Source organism: Crocuta crocuta, unplaced genomic scaffold (genome assembly GCF_008692635.1).
Source record: "Crocuta crocuta isolate KB4526 unplaced genomic scaffold, BGI_CrCroc_1.0 scaffold274, whole genome shotgun sequence".
NCBI lineage: Eukaryota > Metazoa > Chordata > Mammalia > Carnivora > Hyaenidae > Crocuta > Crocuta crocuta.
Window position 1 is genome coordinate 3367114 of NW_027530222.1, and position 15258 is coordinate 3382371.

At 45.5% G+C, this 15258-nt stretch overlaps 1 protein-coding gene across 1 annotated transcript; it reads right to left on the reverse strand.

Moving 5' to 3' along the window:
- Positions 1 to 883: 883 nt before the first annotated feature.
- Positions 884 to 10444, reverse strand: GNAT2 (G protein subunit alpha transducin 2). Its single transcript, XM_077765534.1, has 8 exons — positions 10012 to 10444; positions 8281 to 8323; positions 7847 to 7988; positions 6968 to 7125; positions 4711 to 4839; positions 4361 to 4490; positions 2556 to 2709; positions 884 to 1554 (listed from the first exon to the last, which is right to left on the reverse strand). The coding sequence occupies exons 1-8, from the start codon at positions 10127 to 10129 to the stop codon at positions 1364 to 1366; spliced, it is 1065 nt and encodes a 354-aa protein (XP_077621660.1). The 5' UTR covers positions 10130 to 10444; the 3' UTR covers positions 884 to 1363.
- Between the last annotated feature and the right edge of the window lie 4814 nt (positions 10445 to 15258).

A 15258-nucleotide genomic window follows, 5' to 3' on the forward strand; every position in this document is an offset into this window, starting at 1 on the left:
TCTGTGGTGAAGTTTTATAATTGGCAATAGTCAGAGTACTTCCCCTTATTTCTCTGGTGATGCTCCCAAGTTGATTTCTTTTCATGGAATCAAAAAGACGATTAAATGAGTCCAATTTTAACAGCTGCAAATTTATTCTTCAGTGTATTTCAAGCTCATATGGCTCTCGAGTATCAATATTGCTAGTAGCAGCCTAAGTGTGAATATGTGTTTCTGGCAAGGAACAGATTTTCATTTTAATTGACACTTTCTTTTATATACTGAATCTTGGACGCCAAGAGCTTTCCTCACTAGTAGTTGTAGATGCTAAATCTGTACTTGACTTCACCACCTCCTGTCAAGATAAATGCAAGCTTCGTTTCCCCTCAGACGAGTTCAAAGAAATAATTTACTTGTTGTCTTCTATCGGGAGATGTTGTTTTCAGCCAGGCATCACATGGGTCCCAACTGCAGAGATTTTCAGTGCCTAAAGCAAGAACAGCTGGTTTATTTTGTTCTGAAACGTAGCATTTGAAATGAGAAATTTAGGTTTGCTCAGTTACTCTAAATTCTGTGATTGAGAAGTGGTAGCAATAAAAATCATTAATACTCCAAGTGGGAGTATGTTGAAGTCTTCCAAATTTATTCAGAAAGTGTCTTGTGTACCTGAGACAGTTACTTACAGAGATTAAGGTAACTCAGTCCTTATGGCAGTTTGGGGGCAGAGAGAGAATCTGCCTAATAAAGATGATCATTTTTGGACATGCGCCTTAGAAACTAACAAACTTACATCTTCCATTCAGTGATCCAGATCTCTGAGCTAAGGCACATAGGGTCTGTTAGTAAAAAAAACAAAAACAAAATGGTGATAAAGGTTTATTGAGGTCTCATTTTATTTTTTCCATACAGTAGGGAAGGTTTCCTATTTTGCTTGGGATAGTTCATCTAAAAACTTGCTCTTGAACTTCATAAATGGCTGCTCTTACATAAGATTTCTTTCTGTGACCACATAACTTTTATGTTCCTTCCCCTCAGTTATATTTGTGATCATTAGAATAACCCTGCGGAGTGTAGAAAGTTATCTTTATTTTATAGATAAGAGACTCAAGGGTCAGAGAAATGAAATATTCATACTTTGTAGTAAGTCACAGAATCAGTACTGGCACCTGGGTCTTCTGACTCTTGGGCTTGTGCTCTTTAAACTGCACTCGCTACCCAACTTTGAAAGGAATATATGGGACACAGTTGTGCTCATGTATAGTCACTCTCCAAGGGAGAGTGGATTCACTCTTCATGCCATGATATATTGGTGTATCATTTTTTGCTTGAAATGACCCAGATTTCAAGCCTGTTTGTGGAACGTATACTTGAGGAGTGAGGAGGATTAGAAGAGCCCACAGTCCTTGAGATTTTCTTTGATGATAATATCTGTAACTGCATCAAATACAAATTTGACATTCTGTGTGTCTGTAGCACAGGTCATGTGACTGTAGATTTCTTTGACATCTTTTCGCATGTTGAGGTCAAGGAACTGACTCTTGATGTAATTCCCTGCATCATCGTAAGAGTTGTTCCCTGGTTTTCCAGAAGGAAAAAAAAAAAGTAAAGAAGTGGGATAAATTAACCCTTTTTAGCTGCTCACTTTTTTTTTAATGTTAAGTTTTATATATTTTAAGAGAGGGAGAGTATGGGTGCACCTGGTGTGCTTGCACACAAGTTGGGGGAAGGGCAGAGGAGAGAGAATCCCGAGCATGCTCCATACTAATGTATGGCTTGATCCCGTGAACCGCAAGATCATGACCTGAGCCAAAATCAAGTCAGACACTTAACCAACTAAGCCACTCAAGCGTCCCTGCTCACTTGTTTTTTAGGTGACCCACCTGCTCCTTGAAATGTGTTGGAAAGCTGCAATTGGGGACCTATTTTTAGAGGGAGGATCCTCTTCTCTATTGTACTCCAATGTTTATCACTTGAGCAACAAAATTGAGGAGAGCTATCTCTTTGTCTCTGCCCTTGATTTCTGGGAATTATTTAAATAGTCAGTGGCTCTCCTGCATCTAATGTCTCTTCTGTTCCAGGGACATCTGACTTTAAACTTATGACTGAATACCCAAGTTTCTCAGATTAGACATCCAAGTATCACTTGGACATCACAAAGCTCATAAGAGGAACTGAGTATTAAAGGGATAAGGGGGTGGTTGCACCTGTGTGGCTCAGTTGGTTAGGTGTCTGACTTCAGCTTGGGTCATGATCTCGCGATTTGTGGGTTTGAGTCCTGTGTCGGGTTCTGTGTTCACAGCGCAGAGCCTGGAGCCTGCCCCAAGTTTTCTGTCACCTTCTCTCTGCCCCTCCCTGACTCACTCTGTCTCTGTCTCTGTCTGTCTGTCTCTCTCTTTCTCAAAAATAAGTGAACATTAAAAAGAAATTTAAGGGATCATCAACCTGGCAAGGCAAAGAACTTACACTTAGTACTCCCTAAGGACAGTTTCCTTTATGTCTTCTTGATCTAGGAAATGAAGCAATCGCCAGTCATTACCAAGAAACCATTACCATTATCTCCATCCCTTGACACTTACCATCGTACTCTGGAAAACAGATGCTGAGATGGACTTTCTTGATTTTTTCCTCAAAGAGGTCCTTCTTGTTGAGAAAGAGGACAATAGAAGTAGCCGCAAAGAACTTGTGGTTACATATGCTGTTGAAGAGGTGTAATGACTCATGCATACGATTCTAATAAGAGGAAACACCATCAGAAATACCAAATTGAGCCGATGGGCTATTGTCTACTTCCTGTTCTTGTTCCCCATGGAGAGACTAGTGGCCCAAATATAAGAGGGAAGTTGGGGAATAGCTTATCTCTTTTTAATGTGGTGGGTTAGGGCCACCAAAGAGATCTAGATGCCCTTCTAATCCTTTTTCTGTCATAACTGTGTGACTTGGGGGAAATCACTCAACTTGTCTGAGTTTTAGTTTCCCTATCTCATAGGGTTGTTATGGAAGTTTGACGAGATCACATATGTAGTGTCCATAGTGGCTAGCATATAGGTGTACAGTAAATGTTAGGCCAATCTTTGACTCCATAAGTGCTGCTTATACAGAGTTGAAACTAGGTCTGAGTTGTCATGTGCCCATTTGCATCTCCATGATAATTTCTTTTTTCAGCATGATTTTGATAGGCTTCTGTTTAAATAGAGTTCTGGATCAGTGTGGGCAGGAACATAATACGGATTATTGCCCTAATGTCAAATGTTGAGGACTAGATAATTTCTCAGTGCCACACCATAAGCCTTTCTGTCTTATTTCCTCCTCTGATTGCCACTCTGAGTAGGTGTGAAGTGGTGCTATGTATCTGCAGTCTAAATGTTGACAAGTACCTGAGATCAGCCTGTTTTTAGGGAGCAGGCCTTTAGGATTTGAAGTATGCTATTATGTGACTTGGCTCAGTCTTTTCACCCAATGAAGAAAGAAAACAAATCTACTTTTTGTGGCTGTTTGTCATTGCTAATGTTCATGCAGAACCCCTTAAGACTTCATAGACTGCAGGGTTAAAGACGGAAGGGATTGTGAAAAATGAATGACCCCGTAAGACATTTTGGCTAGAGGATATTCATAGTGCTCTAATGTGAACTTGAACTCCTAAGGAGAAGGGAGAACAGCTGGAGTGAGGATGGGGAATATAGGAGATTTGTATTCTGTCAATAAGCTATGGGCCCCCATTAGCATATTCCATTGCCTTGATATACTCTGTCTCAGACTCCAAGGCTGGGCTGATGCTTCGCCTGCAGAGCTCCTATCTTGTTAAACTGCAGGCTCAAGAGATTCACCCCTCAGGTAGTCTTCCAGCTGCCAATTTAAGTCACATGTGAGAAACCTGGTCTGCCAATCTCTCCTTAGTCCTGCTGATGGTACATATTTAGACTTCCAAGTGAGGTTAGTAGTCCAACCCCTCTATCCTCTTGCACAAAGATGCACATTTTATGTTGTTTTTCTTCTCTATCATTTTCATCTCTTATCCTCTATTTCCATAGGTGTCCTGGAAGAGTCCTAAGTGTATCATCCCCTGCGCTTTGCCCAGCTGTGGTCCCTTTAGTACTCCGTTCCTCTCATGAGCTGTGTGATATCCAAGTGATTCTTAGATGTCTACTCTGAGACCAAGCCCACTTCCAGTAAATCTAGAGCTCTAAAGTGCTAACCTGGAACCTGCAAAAGAGGAAGTTTTTCTAGAATTATTTGCCTGAGACATTGATTTGTGTGCCAGAGGACTGCTAGTCTGTCAGTGTTAGCTGAAATCACCCATGCAGAAGAACTGGTGACACAAAGCTTAGAGGAAGGGTCACAGGGGGACTGTCTATCAAAGCTGCTTAGCGTAAAGGCCAATTACCACTTCGTCATCTTCCACTAGCACCATATCATAGGCACTGAGGGCCGCACAGAAAATGATGCAGGTGACTCCCTCAAAGCAGTGGATCCACTTCTTTCTCTCTGATCTTTGCCCTCCCACGTCAAACATCCTGAGGGAAGAAACAGCACATGTACTTGGTGTTTGCCCCTGAGGGGTGGCCACTTGGGGGCCAGTCGGCAGTGAGATGGGAAATGGGGAGAAATAGGATAGTCATTCAGACTGGGCTTTAGTGAAGGCCAAGGAGCATGCCCATGCCCCTTTTTGGTATCTGAGATGCCCCTAGAGAACCATGTGTGTATCTGTGGTGCCTTAGGGAGCTGTGTACTCACCTGAAGTTCAAGTCTTTGACAGAAAACTTGGTTTCAATGATGCCTGTGGTTTTGACTCTGGATCGTAGCACATCTTGCTCATTAGGGAGGTAGTCAGGGGCTGTAATCCGGTCTAATTGGTTCAGGTAGCTAGAGAAAAGAGATTGGAACAGATGACGTTAAGCTTTCCGCAGCCAGGACCAACAAAGGTAAAGGGTGTTACCGAAAGTCATCTAACTAAGTTGGTGATAGAACCAGGTCTAGAGTCCATATTGTTAAATCTAGGGTTCTTTCCTTCAAACCCTCTTGTGTCCTTAAAAAAGGGAGTGTGAGCTGAGGGACATGCCCAGTTGAAGCAGGGTCCTGTCGCATTTAAGTGATATCAGATGACTTTTCCTTAAGTTGTGCCTGGCTACAAGTTTTTCTAGATCTTTCAGTAAGAATTGGTGGATTAAATGAGTGCCAGAAGTTCTAGCAAGAAGCAGAGTAGGGGGGCCTGGGTGTCTCAGTCGGTTGAGCTTCCGACTCTCGATTTTGGCTCAGGTCATGATCCCAGGATCGTGGGATCCAGCTCTGTGCCGAGTGTGGAGCCTGCTTGAGATTCATTCATTCATTCATTCATTCATTCATTCATTCTCTCTCTCTCTCTTCCTCTCTCCCCTCTCTTTCCTCTGCCCCACTCATGCTCTCTTTAAAATAAAAATAAATTTAGCGAAAAGCAGGAGTAGACTAAAAAGAGGTTTCAGAGACATGAGAGATGTGAATTGGTGTAATGCATGGACCTTGTTTATATCCTGAAGCAAGTTGAGGAGCAAACAGTTGAGATAACTGGGGAAACTTAAATGAGCTCTGGCTTGGATATTTGATGACATTAAGGAATTATTAAATATTTAGGTGTGGTTATGTTGTGATTTCCTTTTTTTTTTAAAGAGCCTCTTTCTCTTTTTGTTTTTTAGATACATAATGAAATTTTTAGGATGTAATGATAGGATATTTGGGACTTCCTTCAGAATAATCCAGTGGGAGATGGAGCTAAAATGGAACAAGAGTGGTCATGAGTTGGTAACAGTTGAAGTCAGGTGATTCACTATATTATTCTGCTTTTGTGTGTGTTTAACAGTTATCATGAATTATTTTTTTTAAAGACAAGGAAGGCAGATGTGAAGTGGGATGACAGAGAATAAGGGAAAGAAAATTAACAAGTGTGTAGTATATGCCAGTATTTTCACCTTTAAATTCTCATTGAACCTCATATACCTTCAAGTTTCATTCCCCATTTTACAGATGAAGGATAATTTCAGAAGAGTTGAGTAACTTGTCCAAGGTCAAGAGGCACTGTGGTATATTGTAAAAAGCATTCAGCTTTGTGGTCAGATAGACCTGGAGTCAAATTCAACCTCTGCCATTTATCTATATGACTTCGGGCAAGTCAGTTAACTTCTCTGAACCTCAGATTTTCATCAGACTAGTAAAAAGTACTTTCTACCTCGAATGATCTAATGAGATGGTGCACCTAATGCCCCTGGCAGTGCCTGGGCCTTAGCGAGTGCTCTGTGGACGGTAAATGATAACTATGTTATAAAATTAGGTGACAGAGGAGGGATTAAATCCAGGTCTGTCTGACTACAGAGCTCATGCCCATCTATGAAACCATGCCGTTTGAGGTAGGCTTGATACACTCTTGGTACCTTATCTTTTTGGAAGCAGCTTCACAAAGTTGGTTCTTTTAAATCCCTGACCTACTTCCTTCGGTTTGCCCTGGAAGTTTCTGGCACCCTGTCATAAAATGCTACGTGTGAAGGGAGCATTTATTTCTGGTTGGTGGCCTAAGTAGATACGCTGAGGTTACCAGCTAGAATGTTACTACCCTGAAAAGACCATCGTGAATCACCTGCCTCCTGGGAGAGCATGTGGCAGAACTTCAGGTCTGTCTTAGAGGTTCTGAAAGGAGAGACTACATGTAAGAATGAAGAGGACAGCGGTCTGAGGGCCACCAAGCAGGACACATTTGTTTTTGATTTGGGGGTCTTCAGCTCTATAGGCTGTGTTGAGCCAGTGTGAAGCAATACAGAGTGGTGGCAACTGTGGCAGCGCCCCTCGCTAAAGGCATTAAGTTCAACGCCTAGTAAAACACTGCTTGGACCTAACAAAACAGGTATCCAAGCTGAATTCAGTCCTAGTGACTCCAGCTTTCATGCCTGCAATTTTAGGCTGGGTGTGATTTCTCCTAGAAGGTTGTTTATACTTAATCCCACCCCTTCCCCAGCCAGAGTCTTACTAAGATGCTGAGTCATTGAGCTGGTACTCTGCAGCTCTCTCGAAGCAGGCTTGCACCCCACCATCCTTCCACAGCTTCTTGATGACCTCCACCAACTCGGGAGGCATGGTGCCCTCCTCAGTGGAGTCAGCCAGGTTGTTGAGCTGTCGCCCAGTGTCCTGTAAGGCAGAGACCTGGGTGAGAACTACACAGGAGTAATGGCTTTCCAGGAGATTCCTGGGGATACTGCTCAGAAGGAAGCATTTTGCATTGCTACCAAAGCCCAAGATGGAGATTGCAGCCAGGGAAGATGCTTAGAAAACATACTGATTGATTCTGAGTGGGCTTCTGAGATGTAGAGGGTGGCAATTTATCCAGTCCTAGGATGTCTCGGGGAAAACAGGTTCCAGCGGCTTCCGCTGTGGTGTTTCTGTCTCCCGTCCTTAGTTCAAAAGAGTACCGCCACAAAATGTGGGTCCTCTGCTTGCAGGGAGGTTGGAAGTTTAAAGACCAGATTTACCATGAAATAGACCAGCTGGTAGACAAAAAGCCATCACCTTTGTTCTTTCACTGATTCAAATCTAGGAAAAGGCAAAAATGCTAGATCTAGAGATTTAGTTTATGAAAGTTCCATGGCCAGGCAAGGAGCCCAGGGGAGCGATTTAAATGGTAAGATAAGACAGAAAGGCAGAGGAAGCTGAGAACGGATTTGGGTAATGTATTATAAAGGTAGGGATTGCACACTTCCCCAAGACTGAAGTAAAAAGATTGGAAGCTCAGTAGGTAGGATTTAGTTATATGAAACTTTTCTGGCCCGTATTTCCTCATAGCTTGTCGGCTGCCTGTTTCTGCTCATTAGCCTTTCCTTCCAACCTTAACCACATACTGTTCACCACATACCGCACAGCTTGGTTCAGCATAGTCAATACCCAGTGTGGACATGGCCCGGATGATCGCCAAGATGGACTGCAGCACATTCCCATAGATGATGGCCTTGTACTCCAGGCACTCTTCTGGTGAATAGCCATCCTGATGAATGATCCTGCAAGACACCCAGCCCTTAGTTGGCCCCGAGTAACCAGACCTAAGGGATTGGGAATCTGGAAGGATTTATTAAAGGGTCATAAGAACCCCATCTCTATTCCTATTGCTGTCCCAAAGTGGAGAGTGAGGGGGAAAGGGCATGCCAATGAGGGGGCATTGGAATTCAGGTTCTTTATATCCTTTACATCTGGGTTCCTTTGGGCTGAAGAGCCCCTCATCCTCCATGCTTCTACTGGCTCTACTGACTTCATCACCCTACCTCAGTCCTCTGGGGGTTTGTTCCTACTCACTTCATCTGTTTGACGATAGTGCTCTTTCCTGACTCCCCAGCACCTGCGGGAGAAATGCTTATGCTTCAGATTTCCACCACCTCTCCCCAGTCCTCCAGGAGATGGCTTGTGAGAAGCCTAAACAGGGCTTGCCTGGGAGTCTGGTTAGGAGAGAACCTGTAGGGGTGATTGCTGCCCTCAATTTCTGTCAGCCTTGGGCTCAAGCCACTTAGTCTGGACTTAGAGCAAGAGTTTTACAGCCTCTGCACTGCTGCCATTTTGGGCTGGACAGTTATTTTTTCGTGGGGGGCTGTCCTGTGCATTGTAGGGTGTTTTGCAGCATTCCTGGCCTCTACTCGCTAGAGGCCAGTAGCACTCTACTCTTCCAGTTGTGACAACTAAAAATGTCTCCAGACATACCCAAGTGTCCTGGGGAGGGGTGAGGGTGGTGGCAAAATCTCACTGAGAACCACTGATACCTTCAGGGAATTCCTTTAACACATTTCTCTTCTGCCCAGTTTTACTCAGGAGAGTGATCTGGGGGCAGGATTGCAGAAAACTGGATAACTTCACTGAAATACAGTTTTTTCATCATCTTGCTTTTTCCTTTATTGACTAAAATGTCCTCCTACCCTCTCATCGACGCTCTGCTCTCCTCCCACATACCTTTCAGCCCTCTCCCCGAGTCTGCACTGCTCTGATGCCCTAACCTCTCTCCCAATTAGTCTGTGCTGGTTCCCTCTAAGCTGCTTATCCTGAATGTGGAAGAAAGCTGCTTAGGCTTAAAAGATCTCTCAGTGGCCTTGCCATCTCTTTCCCCTCTGTAGCTTCTTGGGCTCCTTGCAGCCTGAGTCCAGCTTATATGCTCACAGATCGGCTGGGGAAAAGGAGGTGCCCCGGCCTGGGGCTCCAGTTCCCAGGCTCCTCATGGGCTTGCAAACAGCCCAGCCAGCTAATCTGCTGCTGCATAGACCCCACCTGCACCAGCTACCCTCTCTCTGTCCTACTGTTGGGGTTTTTTTCCTAAGGCAGGTGTCCCAAACTCTATTGTCTCGGTTCTGTTTACAGCTGTGACCAGTCTCTCTGACCAACAGAAGTGCTTTTCTTTTTTCAGCACAGACCTGTGACCTGCTTAGGGTCCATCAAGTTGATGAACCTCCCATCTGGCAAGGGCTTTCAAGGCAGCTACTGAACAGAAAGCCAGGAAAGGACTGCCTTAGATGTTCCTCCTCCCTCAGGGCTCCCTAGTTATAAAATATATACAGAATGTTGACTGGAAGCAAGGAGAAGGAACCCGTTTATGTGGCAAGAACCAGTGGGCCTGCTCCTGGGACTACCTGGCACTGATGCTGTCGCAGGACTTCCGAGTCCCCTGTCCTCTCCTGAGTCCTTGACTTAGAGCTCTTTGACTGCAGGTCAGGTAACCGTAAGCCCAGGGTTCACAGTATTTGCCAAGCGGTGAGGTGTTAGGTTCGGTTAGATTTGGAGACGGATGGGTCTCTCCCAGCCCTTGCACTATTCCTGGTTCAAGGAGGGGCAGGACTATTCCAGGATAGCTTTGGCATTCTGCATCTCCTTGGGGTGGCTGTGCTCAGCCCTAGAGCTCTGACCCCCTAGCCTGGGACCAGACGGAGAGAGGAAAATGACTGCCATCCGTCCTCCCCACGGGGTGGGCTAGAACCCATCTACCATTCAGGATAAGCAGGAAGGAGCAGTACCTTCTTCTCTGGCTCATCCTCCCATCTCGCTCACCCAGCAATAGCAGTTTGACGGTCTTGGCTTCCTTGTCAGCATCCTCTTGCAACTTCTTTTCCAGCTCCTTGGACCTCTTGGCCAGTTCTTTGTCCTCAGCACTGATTCCACTCCCCATCTTTCTGCTATCTCTTCCTCCGCTGCTTCTTCTGGCCCTTAAGCCTCTTCTCTAGGGTTTCCTATCTGTGAGATGGAAGATAAGGAAAAAATAAATTGGGATTGAGTATCCGTTTCGTAGTCCTCCTCAAAAGCTGCTCTCTAGGGGGCTCGGTGAGGGAGCAGGCTCTAGGTTCTTGTACCCTGCCTGTCTTGGCTGAGACTTTTCTGCCCCAGCTGGAGACCTACTTAGTCTAGGGATTGTAGCCTTTTTATCTAGCAATGTGATGGGTCAAGCCAATTAAGAGCTCAATATGACAAAGGGCAAATACGTGTGTTCTGTAACTAAGAAAATGGCTGGATTTTGACACAGAGGACAGGATGCAAGTACTGGAGCTCTCTGGAATGAGATCACTGCTGTCCCATCCTTTTGAGGGGCCGATCTCCTAAAAGTCTCTTTCTTCCTTGGATTCACTTGCATCTTAGCGCTAGAGATTAGAGGCGTAAACGTAGGAAGCTCTGCCCATTCCGAGACTCCAGATTTTAGGGTCTTGGTTTTGAGGGCTTCAAGGCATCAAAGCACCCTCTCCATACCAGGCTGGTCCTGGCGAGGAAATTTTGTTTAGGGTGGTGCCTTTCCTGGAAATGCTGCACCAGGAAGCTGTTAGCATTGTTCTGTTATGTTGGGTCATCTCCGTATGTGCTTCTGTTATAGCATTTATCACTTCACACTGTGCTTTGCTTTACAAATGGGTTTTCCTCAGTCTGAATTCCTTCCCCTGGAGGTCAGGGACCGAGTCTGATTCATACTTAAATCCTTTAGACCTTGTGGTTTATTAGCAGACCCTCAGCGAAGGTTTGGTGAATGCATGAAGGAGAAAGGGTATACATAGAGAGAGTGCGGCTCGAACTCTCTCAAGCCACCTGATGCCCCCCCTGCACTTGGTGAGTGAACTTTGCTGTTTAGCGTGGGGGGTTGTGCTGTCTCATACAGCAAACTGCTTCCTTGGGAAATTGGACGCTAGCCTCTGGCTTTGCAAAGGTTGGGGCAGCCCTCCCTCTGGCCCTCATCCCAGCTGCCCCTTCCTGGGAAGAAATGCCAGAGAGTAATCCAACAGTTGCCTCTCAGACCTATGGAAGACTCTCTCTGTTGATCATATTTCTCTACGCCAGTTATTTCAGTTTAATTAAAGGGGTTGCTGGCGGAGCCTCCTCAGAAGGAGATACTTCAGGATTTCCCTGCCCAAAATGTGGTGTAAGGCCCAGCACAGATAGCCTGGGAGCTTCTTATAAATGCAGGATCTCAGGCTTTAACCTAGACCTGACTCAGAGGCTGCGTTTTAACTGGATTGTCGATGACTCCCAGGATGTTAGAGTTCCGGAAGTGCTGCCCTAGGAAGTATTAGGGAACTGTTTTTTCCTCAAACCTGCCTAATCATGAGGATCACCTGAGATGCTTGTTTCTGTGTGTTATCAAATCTTAGGTCTCACTGATTGGAAGATCACTCAGATTTCAAAGATGTTAAAATATCCTACATGTTTTCATAAAGGGGTTTGCTTTCGAATCCTTAAGTTCAGGTAATAGTGCTAATTCCAGAGCCCGAGAAACTCTTAAACTAATGCAAGTGATTATCATCATCTGGCGAGTTTGGAAAAACTTGATCCAGAAGAGTGGTTCTCAGCTTTTGGTGTACTTTGAAATTCACCCACAGAGCTTTAGAAAACAATACTGATCTAATGGGTCTGGAATACAGTCCCGGCATGAAGATTTCCAAATTTCTTCAGGTGATTCTAACGTGCAGCCAAGGAATTGAAGACTTAATTTGAGCTCGAAGGGCTTGACGTGTTCTTTCCTTTTAGAGTGGCATTGTGCTGCAGTGGCCTGCGCATTTAGACTGAGAAGCTGGGAGGGAGCACCTGGGCCTCCCACATACCAGGTGCCCTGGGCCATTGCTGAGCTCCTTCCTCCTTCCACCACCTTTCAGCTGCATATCTGAGCATCTGGCTGAGAAGCCCTGGGCCTGGAGCCCAGACTCTCGGGGCTGATGGGGAAATAGGTAGCCGCCACGGTGCCTTCCCTAGTGCTCATGTTTTCCCAATCAAAAATTGGCAAGTGCTTCTGGACTTAAAACAGGAGAGTGTCTTTGAAATTGTGACTGTCTTAGAATCTGGGCTATAAGGTTTCAGTAATTATACCTCCCCAGCCCAGCCCTAGCCTCCCCACAATATTGGTAACCTACACCCAGGCCGGAGCTGTGCTGAAGCCTGCTCTGTACAGAGCAGGGGACGGCTAGCCACCGAGCCGGCCAAGTTATGTGGCTCATATCAGTTCATTCTCACACTAACTTCAGGGTAAGTGCTCTGTCCCCAGTTTACAGACCAGAGAACTGAGACTTGAGGGTTAAGTAACTTGTTCAAGGTCCTATAGTTTAATAAACAGACAGATCAGGTGATCTTTCTTCCCACTACCCCACGTAAGCAGCCAGTGAGAGAACACTTGGAGAACACAGGCAATATGAGCTCCATAACAGTAGCACTTGCACTGTTAAAGGAACCACTCGCTTGTTTGACGCATGGAGAAAATGTTCGAGCTTGATCCTTTTTCAGCTACCACCTCTGCAAACTTCTGTGCTGCTCCTACTTGTTTCGTAGTTTCCTGGGCTCCCATTCCGGCTACTAAGCTGAGTAAGGGAGCTCCTGACCCTTGCCTGGCCTCTGATTGTGCTGCCCCATCCTGATGCCAATGACCTCCTGCCTCCCGTCTTCAGCTCCTATACCTTTCGAAACAGTGACTGTTTTACTTTATTATCTCATATGGGTTCAGTGTCCTGGTGGAATAGGAAAAGCATGTACATTCCATTCCCATTTAGAAGCACAGAAAGATGATCCTCACATTAATAAACACATTAGCATCAGAATCAGCTAGAGCTCAGGAGTCCTAGTCACATCCTGATAACCAATCATTTTGAGTGAAAAAAGACACCATTTCCCAATGAATTAATCCTGTTTCCTGAACTAAGGGGAGACCTCAGGATCTGTCTTACCTTCAGTGATGGGGATTGTGGATAAAGACTTGTCCCAGCTGGCTTAGGGGGGACAAGAATGAAGAACTGCCCTCAGGACCTTCTAGTCCAAAGGAAGAGGTGGGGTAAGTTCACCGGGAAACAGTTGAATTAAAGGAACACTGTGTAGTGCTGGAGAGTGCTGAAGGGTTCAGAGCCGTTTAAGACCTACCCTCCACCCCTGGTAGGAAAGACAATTATAAACACATTTAACTGTCAGGCTGAAAAATTCTGTAGAAGAAAGGAGGGAGCAACTGAAATGAACAGATTTGCCAACAGAGAAGCAGAACAACAATAGAAACAGCGGGGTTGAGGGGGGAGGCATTTTGGGAGAGGAAAGCACGAGAGAAGGCGTGAGGCCCGAGGTGCAAAGCGTGTGCAGGGAAGACTGGGAAATGAGATGTGATTGGTGGGGCAGGAGAGGGAAAGGTGTGTGGAGGGGAGGGCTGGGAGAGGAGGACAGCAAAGGGTTGTGGCTAGCCAGCGAGGGCCTGGAATGACAGCGCGTGGCTAAAGCCATTTGAATACTTACAAACTAGTACCTGTGGACTCAGCTGTAGGGTCCTGTAAACAATGTCGGGGGACTGGGGAAGAGGGTGGGTGACAGGACCGGCTGCTTGGACAAGCTGAAAAATGAGCTGAGTAGCTTGGTTCCAGAAGGATCTAAGCATGGGGGATGATGCTTTGGGAAACTGTTCAGGCCAAGGGTATTTGTGAGGCTGGAGGTGTTCTCTCCCAAGTCCAGTGTCTGCAGGGAGTGGTCTGGCCTAGGGGGGAAGCTGACATCACAAGTGAACTATGGGCCAGAAGCTAAGAGGAGCCAAGCCTTCTCCAGAGAATTAAGGAGCACACTTGAGTGGGGGCCTAGGGTTCAGGGAGGGCCATTTAAGGAACCATCTGGTGAAGAGTAGGAGGGGAGGGAGCTGTATTTAGAGCTAGGGAAGATCTCAGAGGCTCAAAGACAACGTTATGGCCCTAACATGAGCAAAGCTGGAGGCCAAAGGATGACTCACTGCTTCGCTTCCCAAACTCTGGTTTTGCGTAGTCAGTGAACCCCGCTGAGATTCTTACTGGTGTTGTGTAGGTGGGGAAATCGATGCTTAGCTGTAATCAGGACACACTTCCTAGCAGGCACTGCATACCAAATGGCCTGGAGATAGGGGAGGGTTGTGGGGTGAAGGGTGTGTTGCAGATTGGACTAGGGAGGAGCATGAAGGGACTAGTGGACCAGTTTCCCTGGGCAGGGTGGAGGGCAGGGATTGCCACCTATGGGCCGGTTAGGTAGGTAGGTCCGGATTAAGGGGGAATCCGAATGAGACCTAGCCCAGTGCGAGATACCTAAAACTATGTCAAAATATGCATTTTATCAGAATATAGATGACACTCTACATGATTACCTGCTGCTTGATTTTTAATTTCGAGGTTTATTTTGTCATTCATTGTTGAGAGCCCAACAGCTTGAAAATTCCTAAAGATCCCAAGACCAATTTAGTCTGGGATTAAGACCCAGGAGAGTTTATGGGGTGCCTGGGTGGCTCAGTCGATTGCATGTCCGACTTCAGCTCAGGTCATGATCTCACGGTTTGTGGGTTCGAGCCCTGCGTTGGGCTCTGTGCTGACAGCTCAGAGCCTGGAGGCTGCTTCAGATTCTGTGTCTCCCTCTCTCTCTGACCCTCCCCTGCTCATGCTGTCTCTCTCTTTCTCAGAAATAAATAAAAAATTAAAAAAAAAAAAAAAGACCCAGGAGAGTTTATTGGGAGTGGGGTGTGGAGGCTGTTACAGATTTGTTGTTTCCTATTCCCTTTATTATAAAAGTAATGGATATGCATGGTAGACAATCTTTTTAAATGCAGTTAAGTATAAAGAAAATAGAATTCCCAATTCTACCACCCACAGATAATCATTTGTAAACTTTTTGGCGTGTGTGTTTTCTATGCGTATATGTCACATAATTAGGGCCATACCATATGTACAGATTTTTACATTTCATATTTTTAACCAAACTTTACATTGTAAATATTTCCACCCCATTAAGAAATTCTCCAAGAACAACTTTTAATGGCTGTGTTTCATTGCATGCATTCCCCTA

Excerpts from the sequence above, each read along its gene's own strand:
- GNAT2 (XM_077765534.1), bottom strand. The coding sequence starts at position 10,129 with ATGGGGAGTGGAATCAGTGCTGAGGACAAAGAACTGGCCAAGAGGTCC. Across the intron at positions 8,324-10,011 it reads CGTCAAACTGCTATTGCTGG|GTGCTGGGGAGTCAGGAAAG; the intron begins GTGAGCGAGATG and ends TTTCTCCCGCAG. Across the intron at positions 4,840-6,967 it reads CTCAATGACTCAGCATCTTA|CTACCTGAACCAATTAGACC; the intron begins GTAAGACTCTGG and ends TCTTTTCTCTAG.